At 62.1% G+C, this 20,508-nt stretch overlaps 1 protein-coding gene across 1 annotated transcript in view; it reads right to left on the bottom strand.

The window, feature by feature from the left end:
• The window catches only part of HTRA3 (HtrA serine peptidase 3), a 31,890-nt gene that overhangs the window by 10,906 nt on the left and 476 nt on the right, over positions 1–20,508 (bottom strand). The window contains exons 2-6 of the mRNA XM_088021271.1: positions 9,778–9,877; positions 5,487–5,709; positions 2,740–2,934; positions 2,100–2,132; positions 641–755 (exon numbers count right to left, since the gene is read on the bottom strand). Coding sequence (XP_087877397.1) covers positions 641–755; positions 2,100–2,132; positions 2,740–2,934; positions 5,487–5,709; positions 9,778–9,877 — 666 coding nt within the window. The remainder of the gene's footprint in view (positions 1–640; positions 756–2,099; positions 2,133–2,739; positions 2,935–5,486; positions 5,710–9,777; positions 9,878–20,508) is intronic.

Genomic DNA, 20,508 nt, shown 5'->3' with positions numbered 1-20,508 from the left:
GGATGGATGGATGGATGGATGGGTGGATGGGTGGATGGGTGGATGGATGGATGGATGAATAGATGGGTGGGTGGATGGATGGATGGATGGATGGGTGGATGGGTGGATGGATGGATGGGCGGATGGATGGATGGGTGGATGGGTGGATGGGTGGATGGATGGATGGATGAATAGATGGGTGGGTGGATGGATGGATGGATGGATGGGTGGATGGGTGGATGGATGGATGGATGGATGGATGGATGGATGGATGGATGGGTGGATGGGCGGATGGGCGGATGGATGGATGGATGGATGGATGGGTGGATGGGTGGATGGGTGGATGGGTGGATGGATGGAAGGAAGGAGAGAGGGAGGAAGAAAGGACAGACCCGTTCTGTCTGCAGCAGCCCAGAGAAGTGGAGCCTGGTGGCCCAGGCCGCTGGAGGTGGGAGACGGGAGGTGGGAGGTGGGCAGGGGACCCCCTCCCCCCGCCAGAAGGGGAGCATCGGGAGGGGTGGGGGTTCACGAGGCCATGAGGTAAGGGGAGGAGGAGGCCACGGCTGAGGGGTGTGGGGTTCTGGGGACTTCAGGACGGGCACGAGGTGAGCAGGGAAGCACGGGGTCCCCTGCCTCAGCAGCCCCCGGGGCGGCGCTGTACCTTTGACGTGCTTGTCCTGGAACTCCGTGAGGAAGCGTGTGATGCGGTCCGAGGGGATGGCGAAGGAGATGCCGGCCGCCACCTTGAGCGTGTTGATGCCAATGACCTCGCCGTCCTGGGCGGGGCGGTCAGAGGGGCGATCACCCGGGAGCCCGAGTACCAAGTCCCGCGTCTGCCCCGAGGCTCCCAGGGCAGTCCCGAGCTGTCCTGGAAAGGCCCTCTGGGGTTCACCTCTGGGTCAGGGACCTCCTTACCTCTCCTTCCAAACCTGCCCCTCCTCTCCCCTGCTCAGATCTGCCCCTTAGGCAGTGCCCACCGAGGAGGACACCCCCTACCCTGGCAGCATCCAGAGGGGCTGGAGCCCGGAGAGGGCGTCACAAGGCCTCTGGGACCGGAGCTTCTCTCCCCAGTGCTTCCAGAAGTGGAGCTGGGAGCACGTGGCCAGGGCAGCTCTCCAGCACCCACCCACCCTGTCTGTCCCCCAGGAGCTGGCCTCCCACCCCACCCCTGCCCTGCACCCCCTCAAGGCCACGGCCTGGGTCACCAGACACCTCGTTCTTGACACCCTCCCAGGAAGGTGCTCCTCCTCCCAGCCTGGCACGTACCCCTGATTTCCGGCCTCCAGCATAAAGCCCACGGGCATGAGCTTTTGTGAACGCCCATGCTGGGGCTCTGGTCCTGGTGCACTCCTCCGGGGCTGCTCGGGGGCAGGGTGAAGCTCCCTCTGAGCCCTCCCGCTCATGCTGTGCCTTCTCCCCGGCCTAGCTTTCTCCTGCATGTCCCCTCAACCCCAAACCCACAGTCTCCACGGCCCAGATGAGATGCTCCCGCCTCCAGGAAGCCCTCCCTGCCTGCGATTCCTCCAGAGGCCCCTCACTGTTGCTCACGTCACCCGGGCGTGCTCATGTCCGACACGCTCCAGCACGGATGGGCGCTCCCGGGGTGGGGACGGCATCCGATACTTTGGGGCCCAGGAGCTGAACTGATTTCTGACCTGAACTCCTGGTTTATTCTGGAAATCTCACCTGGGATGAGAATGAGCCTGACTCTGGGGCCCAGGACAGATGTGGGGGGCGGGGGACCCAAGAGGATTGGGAACACGGACAGGGATGCCCCCTCACCTCACACGTAAACACAAAGATGGGGGGCCCAGAGCAGTGAGCAGCCCTGACCAGTGTCTCCCCTGCCCCAGGTCCTCGCTGGGCACGTGGCCCTGCCTGGCCATTGTTCCGGGTCAGCCTCATTCCTCAGACAGCCCAGCATCTCCGGGGTGTACGGGGTATGGGGGGCCCAGGGCGGCATGTGCTTGGGGTCATGTCCCCCTCCCAGACCTCCGGCCTCGCTGTCGGCTTTGAAGATTCAAGGCCCATCTTTGGGATTCTAACCCCGCCTCGAGGCTGTACTGCCATGTGAGCAGAGTCCCGGAAAACTAGAGGCCTCTGCTCTTGGGGACACTTACCAGGTTCACCAGTGGTCCCCCGGAGTTCCCGTACTGCAGGGGGAGGAAACGCGACGTGAGCCCAGCCCTGAGCCCACCCGAGGGTCCCCGAAGCTCTGTCTTCCGACCCTCGTTCCAACCAGCCCAGAGATGGGTCATCGAATTTCACCCCCAACGGCATCGAAAGGCCTCACTGCACCCCCATTTCACAGGTAAGGGAGCCTGGGCCCCAGAGGCCACACGGACGGCTGTCAGATGACCCGTGCGCCCCACACAGACTCATAGGCTGCCTCCAGGCTCGCTCCATGGCTCGGTTACATCCCACCGGCCGCGAGGGTCTCTACAAAGGCTCACATTTCCAGAAGAGCCCGAACCACGGCAAACCCAGAAGGGTGGGCGCTCTGTGAGCGTGAAAGGTGCCCTCAGCCACAGTAACAATACTAACTGCGACAAAAGGAATGCTGGTGGGGGGGTGACTTGGGCAGAGACTCTCTGCGTCCCTGAAGGGCTCTCCCAGCTCAAGGGCAGCAGCTTCTAACCCCCAGGGCAGACCCGGCACCCAGGTGCAGAAGTCACAGGGAGTCCAAGCTCAGTTGAACGTAAAGAAGGAACTTTCTAGATGTGCTCAGTGATGGGGCGGGCTCTGGGGACAGGGACTCACGTTGATGATGGCATCCGTCTGGATGTAGTCCATGTCTGAGTCCCGGAGGCCCAGCTCCTTGCCGTCCCGCTGGGCCGTGCTGACGATGCCCGTGGTCACGGTGTTCTGCAGGGCAAAGGGGCTGCCGATGGCCACCACGAACTCGCCGGGCCGCAGGTCTGCCGAGCGGCCCAGTAGCAGGGCCGGCAGCTTTTTCTGGAGGGGGGACACGGGGAGGGAGGCTCAGCCGACTGCCTTTGGTGGGACCGGAGCCAGATCAAGGCCAGGCCCCCAGCGGGGTGGTCCCAGGAAGGCAGGAGCAGCTGGATAGAGCTGTCAGGGGCGAAGGCCAAGGCAAGTCGCCAACTCAGACGGAGGCCAGGCTGGCCTCCAGCTGACCCGTAGTAGGAGAGACTCAGGCTGGAGTTCTTGCAACAGAGGCTCAGCCGCTCTGTGACCAACCACGGGTTTCCCCAGGCAGCTGCAGGGGTCGCAGACAGGGAGGATGCACAGAAGGCACAGCCAGGCATGGCCTCTCTGGTCCTGGAGTCCAGAAGTTCGATGGTCACAGGTCCCTCTGAAATCTGATAGGAGCTATGAATACCATCCAAAATGCATCACACGCAAACTGATGATGCATACGACCAGAGTCTTGTGGGAAGCCTGGAGTCCAGGTGAGGACCCAGAACCCTACTGTTGGAATCCTTGATCCAGCTCAACCTGATCTCCCAGTATAGACACACAGGGAAACTGAGGCCCAGAGCCATAAAGTGACTTGGCCAAGCTCTGCCATCACCCCTGCACACCGAGACACCTGCTCGCTCCATTTCCACGTGGAGCCAGTGGAGCCAGTCTGTCTGTCCACTCTGCAGCTAGACTGGGAGCTCTGGGAGCTGGCCGTGTTGGGTTTGCCTCCATGGTCTGGATGCTGCAGACAGCATGCTCAGAGCAGGCACTCCCGAGCCCTGGTTAAGGTGCTGAGTGGACGCACCAGTGTCCATGACATCGACGGGAGCCAGGGCACTCTCACCAGCACCCCCGTCAATCTGGGGATTTGGTGTCGTACCACTTACGTCCGATGCCACCACTGGGGTGGCCAGGTGCGGGGCACTACGTCTGCAGGCTTCTGGGGGTCTGGAATGATTGCAGACACAAAGCTTTATAAGAAGCTCCTGGTGACCATCGTGCCCCGATCACAGGGGCCTCACGCTGGCTCTGGACAAGGGCCGCACACCTCCGACCCTCTGACTGCCCGATTCCATCTGGTGGGAGGGCGGGGGGCCTGGCACAGAGAGTCCCAGGCGGAAGGTGAGGACCCACAGGGACGACACTTCCATCACCGGCCGGCCACAGAGGGAGGGATGACAACGCCCAGGCCTTGGGGATGCTCTTCCTCACTGCACCTGAGCGGCTGAGGGCAGCAGCTCTCCCCAAAGCTGGGGGAGCGCCCACGCACAGGACTCAGGAGCTGAGGGGCAGTTCCTGCTGTCGAGGAGAAGCGGTGGGTGCTGATCGTGCCTGCAGGCACCAGGGCACATGGGCCTTACGGATTCCACCAGCATCTGTGGCCACCGAGGGCCACCGGGGTGTGCCCCGCCCCAGGATTCGGCCGCAGCCCTGGGAACGGGAGAGACCCAGCGGCAGCCAGACCCGGGGTCCAGGCTGGCTCTGCATCATCCTGTGGGGGTCCTTGGCAGGGGCTGCGCACTGTGGCCCTCGGGCTGCTTTTGTAAATAAAGTTTTATTGGAACCCAGCCACGTGTTTGTATCACCTGCGGCTGCTGCAGAGTTGGGAGGTGTCCACAGAGAGCGCAGGCCCCACAAAGCCCGGGAGTATTTACTACCTGGAGCCTCACCGCAAACGCTGCCAACCCCTGCCCTTGAGCACGCCCCCTGCCCTGCCCCCCCCCCAGCCTGAGTGTCCTCATCTTTGGAATGGACACGGCGTCCCCAGGCTCCGTAACTGCCATCAAAGGGTCAAACGTGGGGAAGGGCCCACGTTAGGGTCAATCTCTTCTCCCTTGATGGGGCAGGAAGGAACCTCCTCACAAGAGACTCATTATCACCCAAACTGTACACTTTTATTCAGAGAGAGCAGAAACCAGATTCAAGGTCAGCCAAGCCAGACTCACCGGCACAGGCGGCCCCACGGGTCGCCGACCTCACGGCGCGGGTGGCCCACGGCGGCCCTCACTGACAGTCCTAACCACGACCCTGGGCCAGCCCTACCCCAGGTCAGCACGATCTTGGGCAATGGCCTAACCTCTCTGAGCCTCAGTTTCCCCTCTGAAATAGCAGGACACTGACCCCCTTCTGCCAAGGGCTGTGGGGGGCCTCCGGACACAGCTGCTGGCAATGACGGGGGGGGAGGGTGGCCCCGCTGTGGGCTGTCCGGCCAGCTGAGGGGACCGCGTATGGAGGGACCGGGGCATATGTCCCTGGGCTCCCCACGGCTTCTGTCGGCTACACAGGGACAGCCACATCCGGAGTCAGCCCAGGAGGGACACCGGGACCGTCCCTGGGCCTTGCAGGGCCTCCCTGCGGGAATGGCGGGGGGACGGCAGCCCAGCTCTGCGCCTGGCAGCTCGGGGAAGAATGGTGTGGGGGTCTGCAGACCCCGGTTCTAGTCTGACTTGACCCGTGACTGGGAGCAAATTGCCGGGTGCTCCCTGGGCCTCGGTTCCCCCAAGCGCCCCGCGGGAAGGTCAGGCCAGCGCCGCTCCGAGCTCTGGGGTCTGGGAAGGTGCTGCCCTGCCCCGCCCACTCACTTTGGGGTGGATCTTGATGGTGGCGATGTCCGACTTCTTGTCAATGTCCTTGATGGTGGCCTCGTGGCTGTCACCGTTCTGCAGCTGCACCTTGAGCTGTTGCCGGCCGGAGACGGTGTTGGTGCTGGACACCACGTGGGCGTTGGTGATGATCAAGCCGGCCTCCGACATGATGAAGCCTGAGCCGCTGGACAGGGGCACGTTGCGACCAAACAGAGGGTGTCTGCGGGGAGGCAGGCACAGGCGGGCCGTCAGGGCAGGTGGGGGCCTGGACCGGGGGCCTGGATGGGGGACCTGGATGTGAGACATGGAGGGCCTGGACACGCGGGGCCTGGATGCGGGGGCCTGATGTGGGGGCCTGGGCGTGAGACGTGGGGGGCCTGGACATGCAGGGCCTGGACGGGGGGCCTGGATGGGGGACCTGGACATGAGACGGGGGGGGCCTGGACACGCGGGGTGTGGACACAGGGGCCTAATGTGGGGACCTGGACGTGAGACATGGGGGGCCTGGACATGCGGGGCCTGGACATGAGGACCTGGTCGTGGGGGCCTGGACGTGAGATGTGGGGGGCCTGGACGTGAGACGTGGGGGGCCTGGACATGTGGTGCCTGGATGTGAGGACCTGGTCATGGGGGCCTGGACGTGAGATGTGGGGGGCCTGGACATATGGGGCCTGGACGCGGGGACCTGGTAGTGGGGGCCTGGATGTGAGATGCGGGGGGCCTGGACATGCGGGGCCTGGACATGTGGGGCCTGGACGTGGGGGCCTGGACGTGAGACGTGGGGGGCCTGGACATGTGGTGCCTGGATGTGAGGACCTGGTCATGGGGGCCTGGACGTGAGATGTGGGGGGCCTGGACATATGGGGTCTGGACGTGGGGACCTGGTAGTGGGGGCCTGGATGTGAGACGCGGGGGGCCTGGACATGCGGGGCCTGGACGTGGGGACCTGGTCACGGGGGCCTGGACGTGGCGGCCTGATGTGGGGGCTGGATGCAGGGGGCCTAGACTCTGGGGGGGGGCTGGACATGCGGGGCCTGGATGTGGGGACCTGGTCACGGGGGCCTGGACATGAGATGTGGGGGGCCTGGACATGCGGGGCCTGGACGTGAGACATGGGGGGCCTGAACATGCAGGGCCTGGACGTGAGACATGGGGGGCCTGAACATGCGGGGCCTGGACATGGGGACCTGGTCGTGGGGGCCTGGATGTGAGACGTGGGGGGCCTGGACATGTCGGGCCTGGACGTGGGGACCTGGTCGTGAGACGTGGGGGGCCTGGACATGCGGGACCTGGACACGGGGGCTTGATGTGGGGGCCTGGATGTGAGACGTGGGGGGCCTAGACATGCGGAGTCTGGATGCAGGGACCTGGTCGTGGGGGCCTGGATGTGAGACATGGGGGCCTGGACATGCGGGGCCTGGACGTGGGGACCTGGTCGCGGGGGCCTGGACACAGGGCCTGAATGTGGGGCCGGCCGCAGCCATGCACCAGCTGGTGAGAAGCAGAGCCCAACGTGGGGTGAAAGATGATGGGTTTGGAATCCCCGGGCCCGGGGCCGACCCCAGCTCTGCTTCCTCCAGCTGTGGCCTTGGCCCAGGTCCCTGACGCCTGGGCCCATTTCACAGCCAGACGGAGGGGACAACCATCTGTGACTTGCAACTTTCTGGGAAGAGACGGGAGGCCCCTGTGCATCGGGCCTGTTGGGACAGGCAGGCGTTCACAGCCGTGACAACTCAGCACTGGAGCCAGACAGGCCGGGACTCTAATCTCAGCCCGTCCCACTTATTATCTGCCTGGCCGTGGGCAGGCCTCAATCTCCCCAGCGAGGAAATGGGGTACGTACCCTGCCGAGTGTGATGCCTGGAGGCAGGAAGTCACTCAGCAAATAGGGCTGCTATTGGCACTAATGGGCACGTAGCCTCTGCTGGGGTTGTCCCACGGCAGGTCCCAGGGGGATAGCTTCCCGGGGGGAGGGGGTGGCATATCTGCCTATGCATGGAGAGGGCAGCACTGGGGGGTGGTGTGCTCCCCCAGCTCGATGGCAGGCTCTGCTCCGTGAATTCTGCACCAGGCGCCGTCCTCCCAGAGACTCGGGGCAGGGGACACTGGACGGAGCCGGGCGGGGCGCGCGCTCAGACACACACACGGCTTCTGCCTCCGTACATGGGGTCCAATGGTCGGAGATCAGAATTCACGGACGCGTGACAATGCCCAAGCCTCACCAGAGCCGAGAGGAACCCCGGCCCATGGCCAGGATGCCAGGGAGGAGGGAGTCCGGATGCAGCTCCGGACCCTCTCTGCCACCCCAGAGGGGCCCGGACGGAGCAGGTACTCAGTGTCTGAGGCCGCTTAGCAGAGGTGAGGGAGAAAGGGCACCCCAGGGGTCTGGGACCATGCAGGAGGGAAAGAACACGAGGGGCAACGACTCAGGGACGTGAGGGAGTGCAGAAGGCTGCCTCGCGGGCAGGACCAGTGTCAGGGGCTCACGTCACCGAGCCCTCCAAGCCAGACACAAAGTGATTTAATGCCCACAATCACCCTACATGGTAGCAGGCCTCGAGTTTACAGGCACAGACGCTGTGGCCCAGGACACGAGGGACTCGTCTGGGTCAGGCAGCCTGGCCACTCGGCCCCGGGGGGACCCTAGCCTCTGTCCACTCTCACGGTCACCTTCCACCACCGCCCAGCTCTGAGTGTGGCCTGGGGTGGGGGCTGCACCTGACCGCCTCCTGGACCCACGGTAGGAGCTGGCTGTAGGAGGGGCCCAAGGCTGCCGGCAGCCTCCTCCCCCAGGTCAGGGGTTACAGCCGAGGCTCCCAGGCTCGATGAGCATCTCATCTGTGTCTGGGATCTGGCCTGCTTGGTCTTGCCCACCCGCCCACTGGGACATGGGCCTCCAAGGCTGAAGTGGCAAAGGCAATGCCACCTGCCCAGGCTGGGCTGCAGTCAGCAATTAGCTGGCTCGGAGGCTGGTGCCCGGAGCCTTCTAGAAAGACACTGGCCCCATCTGAGCCACTGGCAAGGCCAGGGATGTGCCACTTAGCGTGTCCAGTTGTAATTTCCTCAACGACATGTCTCCGGGTCTGGAGCCCGCAGAAAGGCCAGGTAAGGGGTCAGCTCTGGGGCCTGAGGGACCTGGGGTCAAAGCCCAACTCGGCACTCGGCAGCTCTGTGGGCCTGGAGAAGGTCCCCTGCCTCACTCCACACCCAGGGAATGGGAACAGCAAAGCCTAGCATCTGAGGTTTAGCCGTGCGTGAGAGCAGAAAGGGCCTCGGGGTGCAGAGCGTCAGTCAGCACGGAGGGCTGGGCCCCCGGTCCTGACTCAGGGTGAGTCGTGCCTGTGCCCAGCTCCCTCCTCTAAGAGGTGGGCACTCACCAGGGCTATTGAGACACATGTTGGCAAAGCGGCCACCAGGGCTCGGAGCACACAGTTGGTCCAAGGGCACTGCTGTTCTGATGGGGGGCTCGTGCTATTGGTTGTTCACCTCGTGAAGCACCATCAGGGGTGAAGACAGTCCCTGCCCTCCAGAGATGTGGGGCAGTGACACCCCGTGACAAGGGCTCCCACTGGGCAAGCACCATGCCCAGTGAGCTGGGAGCCCCATACTGGGGCTGGAGAACAAGAGTGAGTGATTCTGCCCACCCCCCAGGGACCCCCCCATGGGCCTCAGTGTCGGCATCACGGCACCGGCCTGCCTCCAAGCCCCCGGGGAAAGTGCCAGGCAAACGCACAAGGCCCCAGTGCCCTGGCCCGAGGCCTCGGGATGACTGTCCACTCCGGTGCACAGAGGCCTGGCTCCCTCTGTCCCCCATCAGCGTGGAAGGGTTTGGACCCTACGAGCCTCATCTGGGCGGACTGGTGGCCCCCTCCACACACAAGGGCCAAGAGGTGAAGTCAGACAGAAGGAAGAAACACTTTTAACTTGAGACGACCTGCTGCCAATGTCTTCTTTTTGGGAAGTAGAGGTCTCTCTGGGAGGAGACCCCAGGATTCCACGGGCAATCAGCCTTCGGGGCAGCAGTGCTTCCCAGAACCAGCTCAGGCAGCCTCTGTGACACCGGGGCGCCCCCTGCCCTGGGACACACCCGCTTAGCAAACCTACAGCCCGGAGGGTGCAGGTGCATATCCATTCCCCTCAGCGAGGACACCAGGGGCAGAGAGTGGGCGTCCCTCCCCAAGGGTACACGCAACGGAGGTGTCAGGGAGACCCACCTGACCCCACGTGCACCTGGCTTCGCCTGCCCCTGGTGCTAGAATGGGGGGACGCCTGGGAAGGGCTCACGCACCTCAGGAAGAGCTCTATGTGGACCACGGCCGGCGCGATCTTCTCCACCACGTCCGCGATGAAGTTGAACTTGTACCGCGGGCTGGTCAGCTGGTGGAGACCTGCACTGGCAGGAAGAACCAGGCGCATTAGTGAGGTGCCTGAACCCCCACCCAGGAGGAAGCTCCCCCAGGGACCCCACCGGGTTCAGAGCCCCTCAGCAATGCCCCACACTCAGCAGCACAGTGACACCCAGACGTTTGGGAGGGGGTTTCTTTGCCCCAAGAATGGCTAATGCTGAGCTTCCTCACATTACCTCACTGGACACCACCAAGCGTGCCAGGAGGCTCAGAGCAGTGAGGACACTTGCCCTCGGCTGTGAGCAGTGACGTGACATTGGAGCTAGATCTGGGCCAGCCCCCGGGGGCCCTGACCCTTTCTCTGATAGACAGCAGTGCCCCGGCTTGAGGCAACCGTCCCCTCCCCTGTGGCTCTGGCCTGTTGCTCCAGCCCTGGGGCCAGAGCAGTGATTGGGCAAGGGTCCAGCAGGGGCCCCTGACTCACCCTTCTGAGCTGCCCCAGTCTGGCCATGGTGTGACCCCCTCCTGGGCCCTGCGGGACTCCGATGTCTGAGTCGCCAGAGCCCCCTATCCAACTTGGCCATGCCCCAGTCCAACTTGCTGGGCAGTTCACGAACCCCCCCTGGAACCTTTGCCGGCTCAGATTTCTGCTGTTGTCAGCAGCAGGGGCTGCCGCCTGCCAGGACCACAGGCCTGAGGGATGTGGGTGGCACGGGGCCCATACCCCTTTGGTCTCCCTTGCTTGGGCATGTGCTGAGGCCCCTCAGGTTCCCCCCGGAGACTGGTGCTACCTGGAACCCGCGGTCCCCGAATGAGCTTATGCCTGGAGTTGGGCGCATGCCGGGCTTGGCTGGGCACCCCACCTCCAGCTGTGTGGCTTAGGCAAATCACTTGCCTTCTCTGGGCCTTGACTCCTAGTCTGAAACTGAGACTGAAGATGACCCCTCCTGCCCTGTGGGAACTGGGTAGGAATGTGACTTGCAGGTGTGAAGCTCCCTGCCCAGGGGAGCCCACCATGCCCCCTGGCACCTGGGTCAGTGAGCAAACAGGGCTCAGCCTGTGAAGGCTAGTTTTGCAGCTGAGGTTGTTCTGGGAGGTATGAGGATCGAGTGAGAATCTGGTTTTCTGTTTTGTCCAGAGGGACAGGAGGTGTCATGGTGAGTGCGGCCACCCGGCGTGCCCCATAAACATTTGTGGGCACATGCAGGCCCCACCCACATCCCGACTACTCTCCCCACGTCCAGGGGGCAGCCAGGGTGGGGGTCACTGCCTCCCTCTCAAAGGTAGGGTGACTGTGGGGCTGAGTGATAAATCCTCCTGCCTGAAGATGCATATTGAGTTGGAGAAGGCATGTTCTGAGCTCAGGCTGGGGGCTCTCTTCCTTAGGGGCCCCTCGCCCATCCCCAGTGGCTCCCTCATGCCCCGACTGTCCATTATGCCTGCACTGGGACTCCGGGTCCAGAGAGGGCTTGCCTCAGGCTCCAAGGTCAGGGGTGGAGAGGAAGCCCCACCCACCAATTCTGTGATGTCTGCCTCTCAGCCAGGCAGCGGGCGTGGGACACGGGGGCCCAGGCCATTGTGGTCAGCCTGAATCAAAGGCGGCCTGTCCGGGGGTGGCTGGAGCCCAGCTGGGAGACGTGGCCTGTAGCCGGCCACAGTTGAGGCCCCTCGCCCATCCAACTGCAGGCGGCCAGGGGCTACCTGCCTGGGAGCCCTCCCCCGGGTGGCAAAACCCTCGGAGGGGTGGGGTTTAGGGTTCAGAGCTCACAATAACAAGGGTCCCAGGGGCTGGTCCCACTCTGGTTCCACACATTTATTTCCACGCAGGATTGCGAATCGTCGCTGAAACTCTAGTTTCACTAGTCAGCTGTGGGGGCTAAGGCCAGCTCGGTCTCCCCCACCCTGAGGCCCCTGGGACCCCAAACCATGCTCTTGCCTCCAGGCAGAGGAAGGAAACCAGTCACAGAAATCGCTGTCCTGTCGGGTTCTGGTCTCTGACGGGACACTCCTCACCAGGTAATTCCCGTGGCCCTGGGACCTCAGAGGACCTCCACCCCAGGCCCTTCTCCCTTCCACGGGTCAGGGCTTGGCAGGGTCTGCGGGTCTCCCTCGTGTGCTGGGTTCACCCCAGCCGAGGTGCGTGCCCGCCGTGCCGTGCTGGCGTGGGCGGTCCCCGAGGGCCACGTCAGGTGTCACCCCCCCCCCGTGAAACCTGTTGGGCCATTTACCCCAAGTCTCTGCTCCATCACCCGCCGTTCTGTGCCTCACCTACACAGACCATTCCCCACTGCTCCCTAGCAAGATGCTCCAGCTTGTCCTGGGCACAACTCAAATCCCACCTCCTCCAGGCAGGCCCCTGGCAGGCTTCTCCCAGCAGAATGAGTCTCTCCCTCCTGGGGGTTCCCAGAATAATGCCCCGCCCTTGGCACTCCCTCTCACATGGGGCATATTCAATCCACGCATGCTGAGTGTCTCTGTGTGCCCTCTGCACCAAGTACAGGCGAGTGACCAGCCAGGCACAGCACGGGGTGGCAGGGGATGGGGCAGAGGGAAGCCCAGGGATGCCTCGATCCAGGTCCCAAGGACTTCAGAGCCCGAGCCCTCCCTGACCCAGGGCCTGGGGCACCCCCGTGGGGCTCCAGGGTCAGCCAGCTGGCGACCTGGGCCCTGCCAGGCCCTGTACCTTTAAGCAGACCGACCGTGGTGGGTGGTGGGGAGGGGGTGGTGGGGCGGGGCAGGGCCAGCTTCCTGGTCCTCCTCCCCACACACAGATGAATCACCCCATGAATCAGTGGGAAGGGAGGACTCGGTTCCCACCGCTTCTTCCCACATGAAAACCTTGGGCCCCACGGCTGGAAAGCAGACTCTGTTTATTTGGGGTTTTGACAACCCCCACCCCCACCCCGTCCTCCAGCCAAAGTTCTGAAGTCAACAGTCAGTCCCGACCAGATTCAGCTGTTAGCATTTTGTTTTGTTTTGTTTTGTTTTCAAAAATAAACTGTAATCCCCAGGACTTGGAAGTTCTAGTTGGGAGGAATTTGACACAGAGCAAAGCAATCAGGGCCAGGTGTCTTGTGGCGTCTCCGGGGAGGGGAAGGGGCTCAACCAGGATGCGAGCGAGCGCCTGGGACCAGGGGCGGAGGGGAGAGGAGCTGGGCTGCCGGGCTCCGCCCCAACATTCTTGCGTGGCAGAGCTCAGGGACAGTGGCAAACCCTGAAAGAGGACTCACCATGTGCCAGCTCCGGATAGTCGTAATGCCATGAAGCAGATGGGGAGACTGAAGCCCGGAGTGGGAAACTGACTAGCTCAGACATCCCTCAGGGCCACCTTACTGCTGCTATGCAGGCTGGGGACTGCACAAGTCCATTATTAACAAAGATCACAGTGTGCCTGGCTTCCCTTGCATAGCCTGCCCATCTGTGGGCACTACCCCTCCAGCACATAATGGGCAGCCGGGACTGAGACCCAGTTCTGTTCCACTAACTCTGAGGTCATTGCCCTTAGTCTATCAGAAGAAGCCCTGACCTGTCACCCAGTGGTTAGCTATGAGCTGGGATGGAAGGGCCATCAGCAGATGACCACAAAGCCCCGGCTGTGCCCATCTGTCCATAATGCTAAACACAGGCTGCAGACTAGATGACACCTTATCAGTGCATTCAAGGAGCTGGGTGTCCGGGTTCCATCTGTATCTGCAGGCTCGCCTACTGCCACTCTCCCCCTGTTCCCCCAGCTCTGGTTCCCTCTGTCAGGAATTGCCCTTCTCTCATCCTTCAAGCAGGCTCAGTGACCACAACCACCCCTCTGGGTCCCACAGCCCCTCGTAACCCCTCCCAAGGCGTGTCCCTCGGACTGTTCTCATGGCCTGGGTGCCCCCAATCCACAGCACTGAGCAGGGAGCAGTGAGAGAATGAGCGAATGAGCAAGGGGGTGCGTGAACGCTCTGTGGGGACAAATGCACCATCTCAGGGGCCCCTCCACGGCCCCAGCCCCCACCCGCAGGCCCCACTCACCCACCAGGGGCAGGCTTTGAAGCCCCAGGAGCCGCCTCCCAGGTCTAATTAGTTCCTAGAACAGTTCCCTGTGTTTTTCTTGCTCTTGAAAACTTGCCTGTCCCCAAGTGACTGCCTACCCCTGAGCCAGGAACAGGGGCTCCAGATCCTGCTGTGACTTCCAGGGGCACAGTGCTGCGGTCTGTGGCCCTCAGGCCCCAGGCTCCTGTCCCTGGATGCAGGGCCCCCCCGCTGCATGGGTCCTGCCCGGCAGCTGCCATACGCTGGGCCCCGGACGTTTATGAGACCAGTGAACCCTCGAAGCCGTTCTGTGAGGCAGGATCTTTGCTCATTTCCCAGGCCAGGAGAACCCCCCACCCAAGGCCCAGAGCCAGGTCCCTTGACGCTGACCCCAGGTACCTCCTCTGCTCCGGGCTGGTCCTCAGCCAGTGATGGGCTGTCCTGCCCAGGGGCACCCAGCTTGGCGAGTCTTCGGCTTGGGGTCAGTCTGACTCCTGTAATGTGCTAACCTCATTAGCTTGTCTGTCCTTTACCAAAAGGGTACCACAGGCCAGGCAGGACTCTGGGTCACCAGGGAAGCCAAGGTGGGGTCAGCCCCAGGCCGTCCTCCAACAGGAAGCACTCTCTGGCCTGACTGGTCCAGCGGCTGACTGCTCTGGGCTCAGGCTCCCTGGCTGGGTCGTGCGCTGCACAAGGTCAGTAGAACTCCCTTCCACAAACACGGCCTTCCAGCATCTCCCTTCCTCCACTACCTCTCCTTCTCTCTCACAAATTCCATTTGTGTCAGAAACACCCACTTGTTGGCATTGAGGTCTGTTCACACTAAAGTCTGTTAGCCTTGACGCTGTACAAAGCACTTTAAATTCCTCACCTCACTGATTATCCAGGGACCCAGCCAGAAAGGTCCCATTTCACAGATAAATCCGAGGTGCAGAGAGCTTAGGAGACTTGCTGGTGGGGTGGCTGGGACTCACCCCTGAGCAGCTGGACGTGGAGAACAGACCTGAGTCCCAGTTCTGGCTCTGCCTATCATGCACTATAGGGGCTAAAGCATACAATTGGGCAGGTTGTGCACTGCATAACTCCAAGGGTTCACCGATTCCTCCCTACACGAGACCTGGTGTTCCGTTTAGGGCACACACATATACGTCCCGGCCACATCTTCTCTGTGCTGACGACAAGGAGTCTGTGACTTTATTCTCTTTCTTACCTGCTTATTTAACACCCTTATCAAAATCAAACAGGAAAGCCACTTCCTCAAGGCGCTGGAGATCTGCCCAGCATGCAGCACAGCAGATGGAGAATCAGGGGGCCTAGGCTTGGGCAGAGCTGTCCGTCCCCCACCTGGGGTAGGTCCCTGCCCCTGCTGAGCTTTTTCTTACAAAGGGCCATGACAACAAGACCTAAATAACGTGTGTTTAAGGCTTTGGCAGCCTGAAGCACAAGCCTGGCGTCTCACCCTTGACCTTGGTAAACCCGGTGGCTTTTCTCCCTCAAAGCAAGGCCCGGGAGGAGGCAATACTCAGACCCTAGGGAGGACATGCCACTCACTCAGCCAGGTGCCCGCCACAGACATGCGGACGCAGTCGCTCATCAGCCAGTCTCTTGCCAGGGAACCCTGGCCCCACTGGAAACCCTCCGCACCAGGGTGCCCCTCATACCTAATCTGCACTCATCACCTCGCCTTTTCAAACCTGTTCCTCCAGGCGCCCTGCCTCCAGGAAAGGCCCCGCCATCCATCTGCCCCGACAGCCCCCTGCCCAACCTCTGTCAGACATCGTCAGGCCTCATCAGCTCTCTCCGCCCAGGGCACTGGCCTCCCGCTAGCTGGGCCCCCTCTGCCATTTTGCACACCTGTTACCCAGAAACCTTCGGTGGCTCTTTGCCTCCTGACGATGGGTCACCCTCACAGCATTTCCCGCCATCCTTCTCTGCACAGGTGCTCTTTGTGCCCACCCCTCAATGGCTGTCTGTATGCTACCTCCTGCAGGACGCCCTTCCTGATCTACCCCTTTCCCCATTCTGGCGGTGGTGTCTCCCTCAGCTGGGTTCCACGCGGAGTCTTCTGTCCCTCACGAGACAGGAGCAGGGGTTTCGTAGGGATCTGCTGACGGTGATGAAGCCGGGCAGGAAGGCGAGGCCAGGCGGCATCAGAAGCCTGTGCTTGCTTGGTCTTGACGGCTGGGCTTCGGGCAGGGAGATCCAAGTCTTACGACACCCTCTCGGGCCGCTGTGTGGAGGTGCAGGGCAAGGGGAGAAGCCTGAGCAGGCAGACCCCAGGGCTTGCTGTGGGACCCCTGCCACACCTCCAGGCCGACAGCAGGAGCACAGAGGGTGGGGTGCTCCCTGGGCCCCTGGTCACAAAGCACAGCTGCTCAGTACCCAGGTCTCTGCTCCCCTCTGACGGGGCTCCTGGCTCAGAAGCGCCAGAGGCTGCAGCTGGGCTCCGCTGTCCAGCGTGAGGGCAAGGGGTGGGGGCAGAAGGGCGGGAGGCGTCATCCTGCCTGGTCCCCGGGGCTGAATTCCATCCAAGACGGACGCAGGAAGCCACGAAGGCAATTAGAACTCAAACACCGGGCAAAGCTCTTAAACAGATAAAACCGGGAGAGACGCCGTCAGAACCTGTGCTGGGCTTGCACAATCCACGCAGATTATCAAATGCCACGGTGTAAATTGCCCTCAGGCTCTAAGTTTTGAATTAATTGTGTGCGCATAGACCTATCTGTCTGAGTCGTGGGCAGGGAGGCTTTGAGGGTCACGGGGCTCTGCTTAGGTGAACAAGGAAGCCTCCTCTCCCTATAGACATGCTGAGCACGTTCATCTCCGTGTTCACTATCCCACTGACAGACACTTCTCCACACCATGCAGTCCCCCTGCTGCCAGGGGAGATGGGGATATGCAAGGCTCCCGGAAGGTAGTGAGCCCCCTTCACTGGGGGTATGCAAGGAGGATCGGAGGGTCATAGGGGATTCACCTATTGAACAGATGATCCGTTCATTCCACAGTTCCTACTGTGCACCGGGTGCTGCAGTGGGCCTGGCAGGGAATCAAGGGCTCAGAGCCGGTGAGATGGAGATACTGCAGAGAAGCCTGGTCACACCGGTGAAGGGAGGGTCTGCAGGGACCCCGCGGTGTGCTCATGAGGCTGAAGAAGGGGTTGTCTGGGTGTGGTGGTCAGGGAAGGTGGCTCAGGGGTGGTGGGACATCTAGGCCCAGACAGAGGAGGACGTGGCTCCGTGAAGGTGAGGGAACGGGCACCTGGGGCTGCAGGCCCAGCATGTGCAAGGGCCCTGAGGTGGGGAGCAGAAGGGCAGGCAGGAGCACAGAGGATGAGGTGGCACTGCGGGGCGGGCGGGGCCAGACGGCACATGGCCTCGTGGGTCAATCAGTGCTGGGGAGCTGCTCAGGGGTTCCTGCTGGGGATGGGCAGAATGGGTTCATCCAGGTTCTCGTGGTCGCTGCGTGGAGAAGTGACGGGAGGGAGATGAGGGAGGTGGGGCCGTGCAGGCCAGCGGTGCTGGGGCAAGGAGGATCAAGGGAGGCTCGGGGGCGGGTCCCAGGTGGAGCTGAGGACACTTGCCTGTGGGTGGCAGTAAGGAGCCAGGGGAAGGTGACATGACAAACATGTGTGGCTGAGGACCAGGCCAGCAGAGGACAAACCGGGCACTGGGGACTGGACCCGAGTCATCAGCGCCTGGACATCTGAAGGCAGGCCCAGTTGAGGGTGGAGCCGGCGGGAATTCTGTGCGGAGAAGCCCAGGATGGGCGGCACCTTGCCGGCCGCTACAAGTGGACATCACCCAGTGACCTCGGGACGGGCCCTCGGGAGGGCGGGGGTGGAGTGGACGCTGTCAGTGACACTCAATGAAGGCTGAGCCCCGTGGAGCCGGACACCCCAGCCGGACCCGGACTCCAGACCTCGGGGACCCTGCTGTCCCCCACCGGCAGAAGAAAGTCTGCGCCCCATGACAGTGCCGCTTTTAAAGCCAGCCAGAGCGGGGGTCCTGGCCTGGCTCGGTCACTTCCTGGCCAAGTGACCTCAGACCAATCACTTGACTGCCCCCTGCCTCCCTGAGCGCATCTGGGCTGTACAAAGGGCCAGATTGGCAGAGGCAGATAAACAGCGCGAGCAAGAGACCCCACCCAGCGCAGCAAGTATTCTGTAAGGACTGGGTTTAGCAAGTGTAACTGGCAGAAACCTGGATGTCCACGGTCCCTGTGCATGGGGCGACGCTGATGGCACAGGGCCCAGGAGCGAGGGCGGGGCCACACAGACCATAACGTGCACAGTGGGCACCGACCCCAGCCCCGAGCGCCCTCCCAGCAGCACTGAGGCCTCCCCACCCCCCTGTTTAAAGCCCCGGCTCCCTCACGGGTTCCTTGCCCCTGCGGCTCTGGCTGGGTCAGGCCCGTGGCCTTCTGGGCCTGTGAGGTCGCTCCTTCTGCCTCTGCTTTGCTCCGGTCCCTCCTGTTCGGCCCATCTCTTGCAGGGAGAGCTCCAACTCACCTTCCACAGCTCAGCACAGAAGCTGACCTGGCCACATAAACCAGACACGGTGGTGGTCCTAACAGGGACAGTCACCTGTGAACTAATAAGTGGTCTACCGAGGGCTCAGTAGGGGGCACGTGCCCACACACCCTGGCTCATCGGTCCCTGCCAGCCCTACCCACGTTACAGAAGAGGAAATGAGGGTCAGTAGCCTTAGAGCCCCAGCCCGTGACCTCCACACTGGCAGCCCCTCCTCCCATCATGCCCTTCCTGCCTGCGGAGTGACCTCTGCACCTGTCTGGGGTCAGGCTCCTCCTGTCTTCTCACCCTCCCACGTGTCTCCCCAGCTGTCGAGTTTCTCCAGGGCACAGACGGGGAATGACCATCATGGTTCCCTTGTCGCCAGCCCTGGGCCAGCTGGACACACAGACAAGGTACTTTACAAATGTGGACTCCGTCCTCAAGAAATGAGGGTTTCGAAATGCTTAGGACCCCCCCCCCCCGGTCCTGGAAACTTATTCTAATAGGATCCCCCACATGGGGGAGTCAGGGTTGGAGGGCCCCATGGACACAACCAAGCTGTAGTGGGCAGGCGCGCCTCGCCCTGAGCCCGCGGTCTCTTGGAGCCACCGACACGGCCCGAGGTGGCCCCCCAGGGCCGAGCCCTGGGGCAGAGGGCCACCTGGGAGGTGTAGCCGTGGTGGCTCATTCAATGCCAACGCCCATCTCAGACGCTCCGCAGGGCCCAGCGCCCTCATCCCTCACTCTCCTGGGCATGATCTAAACACAAGTCTGACACTCTGGCCCTCGCCTCCCTTAGAGCCCTTCACTGCCCCCCCCAAATAATATTTAATCCTACACAATCTTCCCAGACTGGGCTCCCCAGAACCCCAGGGTGCCAGGAGGAGCGCATACGTGTTCTGCCAGGAAAGAAGAGCTCTCTGCTGAAATTCTCTTGGAAAACCCTGGGTTTTATGATTTTGTGTGTGTGTGTTTGTTTGTTTTTTTTCTCACTGTAGGTTCTCTCAGAACTTCTGATAGACTCCAAGGTAGTGTGAATCACCACTGCACGGACAGTGTTTATGTTCCCAAACTTTTTGGGCCATGAGACACTTATTTTCAGAATACCAGACACAACTGGGGGAAGTCTGGCCTGCAGGATGAAATCTAAGCCAATGGCAGGACGCTTATGGCCACTCGTCCCCCATCCCCACCAGCCTGCCCAGCCGCGGGTGCTGCACCCCCCACCCCATGCATCCCACTCCCCACCAGCTGCTCCTGGCTCCGTGCCCTCCACGTGATGGCTCATGCTCTCCCCTCTTCCCAAAGAACCGCTCCCTACCACTACCTGGAGAACCTGTCCCCCCTCATCCGAGGGATTCAGTTGAGACCCTCCTTATTCCTGAAGGCTTCTTGGCACCCCAGGCAGCTGGACGCCCCACGGTGCTCCCAGGGCCCGCAAAGCCGGGCCCGGTGGTCAGCGTCTCCCCCCAGCAGCTGGAAACTGAGGGCATACACAGGGCTCGACTCATCTCTGCGAACTTGGGGCTCAGCCCCAAGCACATGGCAACCACAAGTACCTACTGAACCAACTTCCTAAGAGGTGCCCTAAACAGATAAAGGGGCGGCAGGGTTTTCTAGCATTTTCTTCCATGCACAGGGTCAAGCTGTGTGGCAAGAAGCAGTTCTGGGCCAGCTCCGGGTGGGGGGAGGCTGTCCTAGGGTTGGAAGGGACAAAGGAGGTCCCTGATTCAGCAGCCTGTCCCAGGAGGCCCCAAGCCACTCAGAGACCCCACATGCTGGCTCACCATTCCCAAACAGCCCTCTAGAGACGTGAACTCTAAGTGCAGCTAAAAAGAAAGGAAACACTGGATGTCGCTCAAGAGAACATCCGCTCTGGGTTAGATTTAAGGCCAGGAAAGACCGCTCTCCACCCAGCACCCGCACAGAGCAAGAATATGGGACCAGCAGAAATGATACACAGGAAAGGTACGTTCTGATGAGGTCAGAGAGAGACAGGGAAGCAGAGAGCCAGACCAAACCCCTAGGGTGGTCAGGAGGGCACAGGGTTTCACTCTTAACTACTTCTGTGACTTTGGGCCTCGATTTCCCCACCCGGAAGGCCAGGGGTCGGATTAGATGGTTTCTGCCCATTGTGCCCAACCAGTGCGGA

This window comes from Eumetopias jubatus, unplaced genomic scaffold (assembly GCF_037043125.1).
Source record: "Eumetopias jubatus isolate StellerSeaLion01/CBP00866 unplaced genomic scaffold, mEumJub1_p1.0 scaffold_2, whole genome shotgun sequence".
Classification (NCBI taxonomy): Eukaryota; Metazoa; Chordata; class Mammalia; order Carnivora; family Otariidae; genus Eumetopias; species Eumetopias jubatus.
This window is presented reverse-complemented; position numbering and strand designations above follow the sequence as displayed.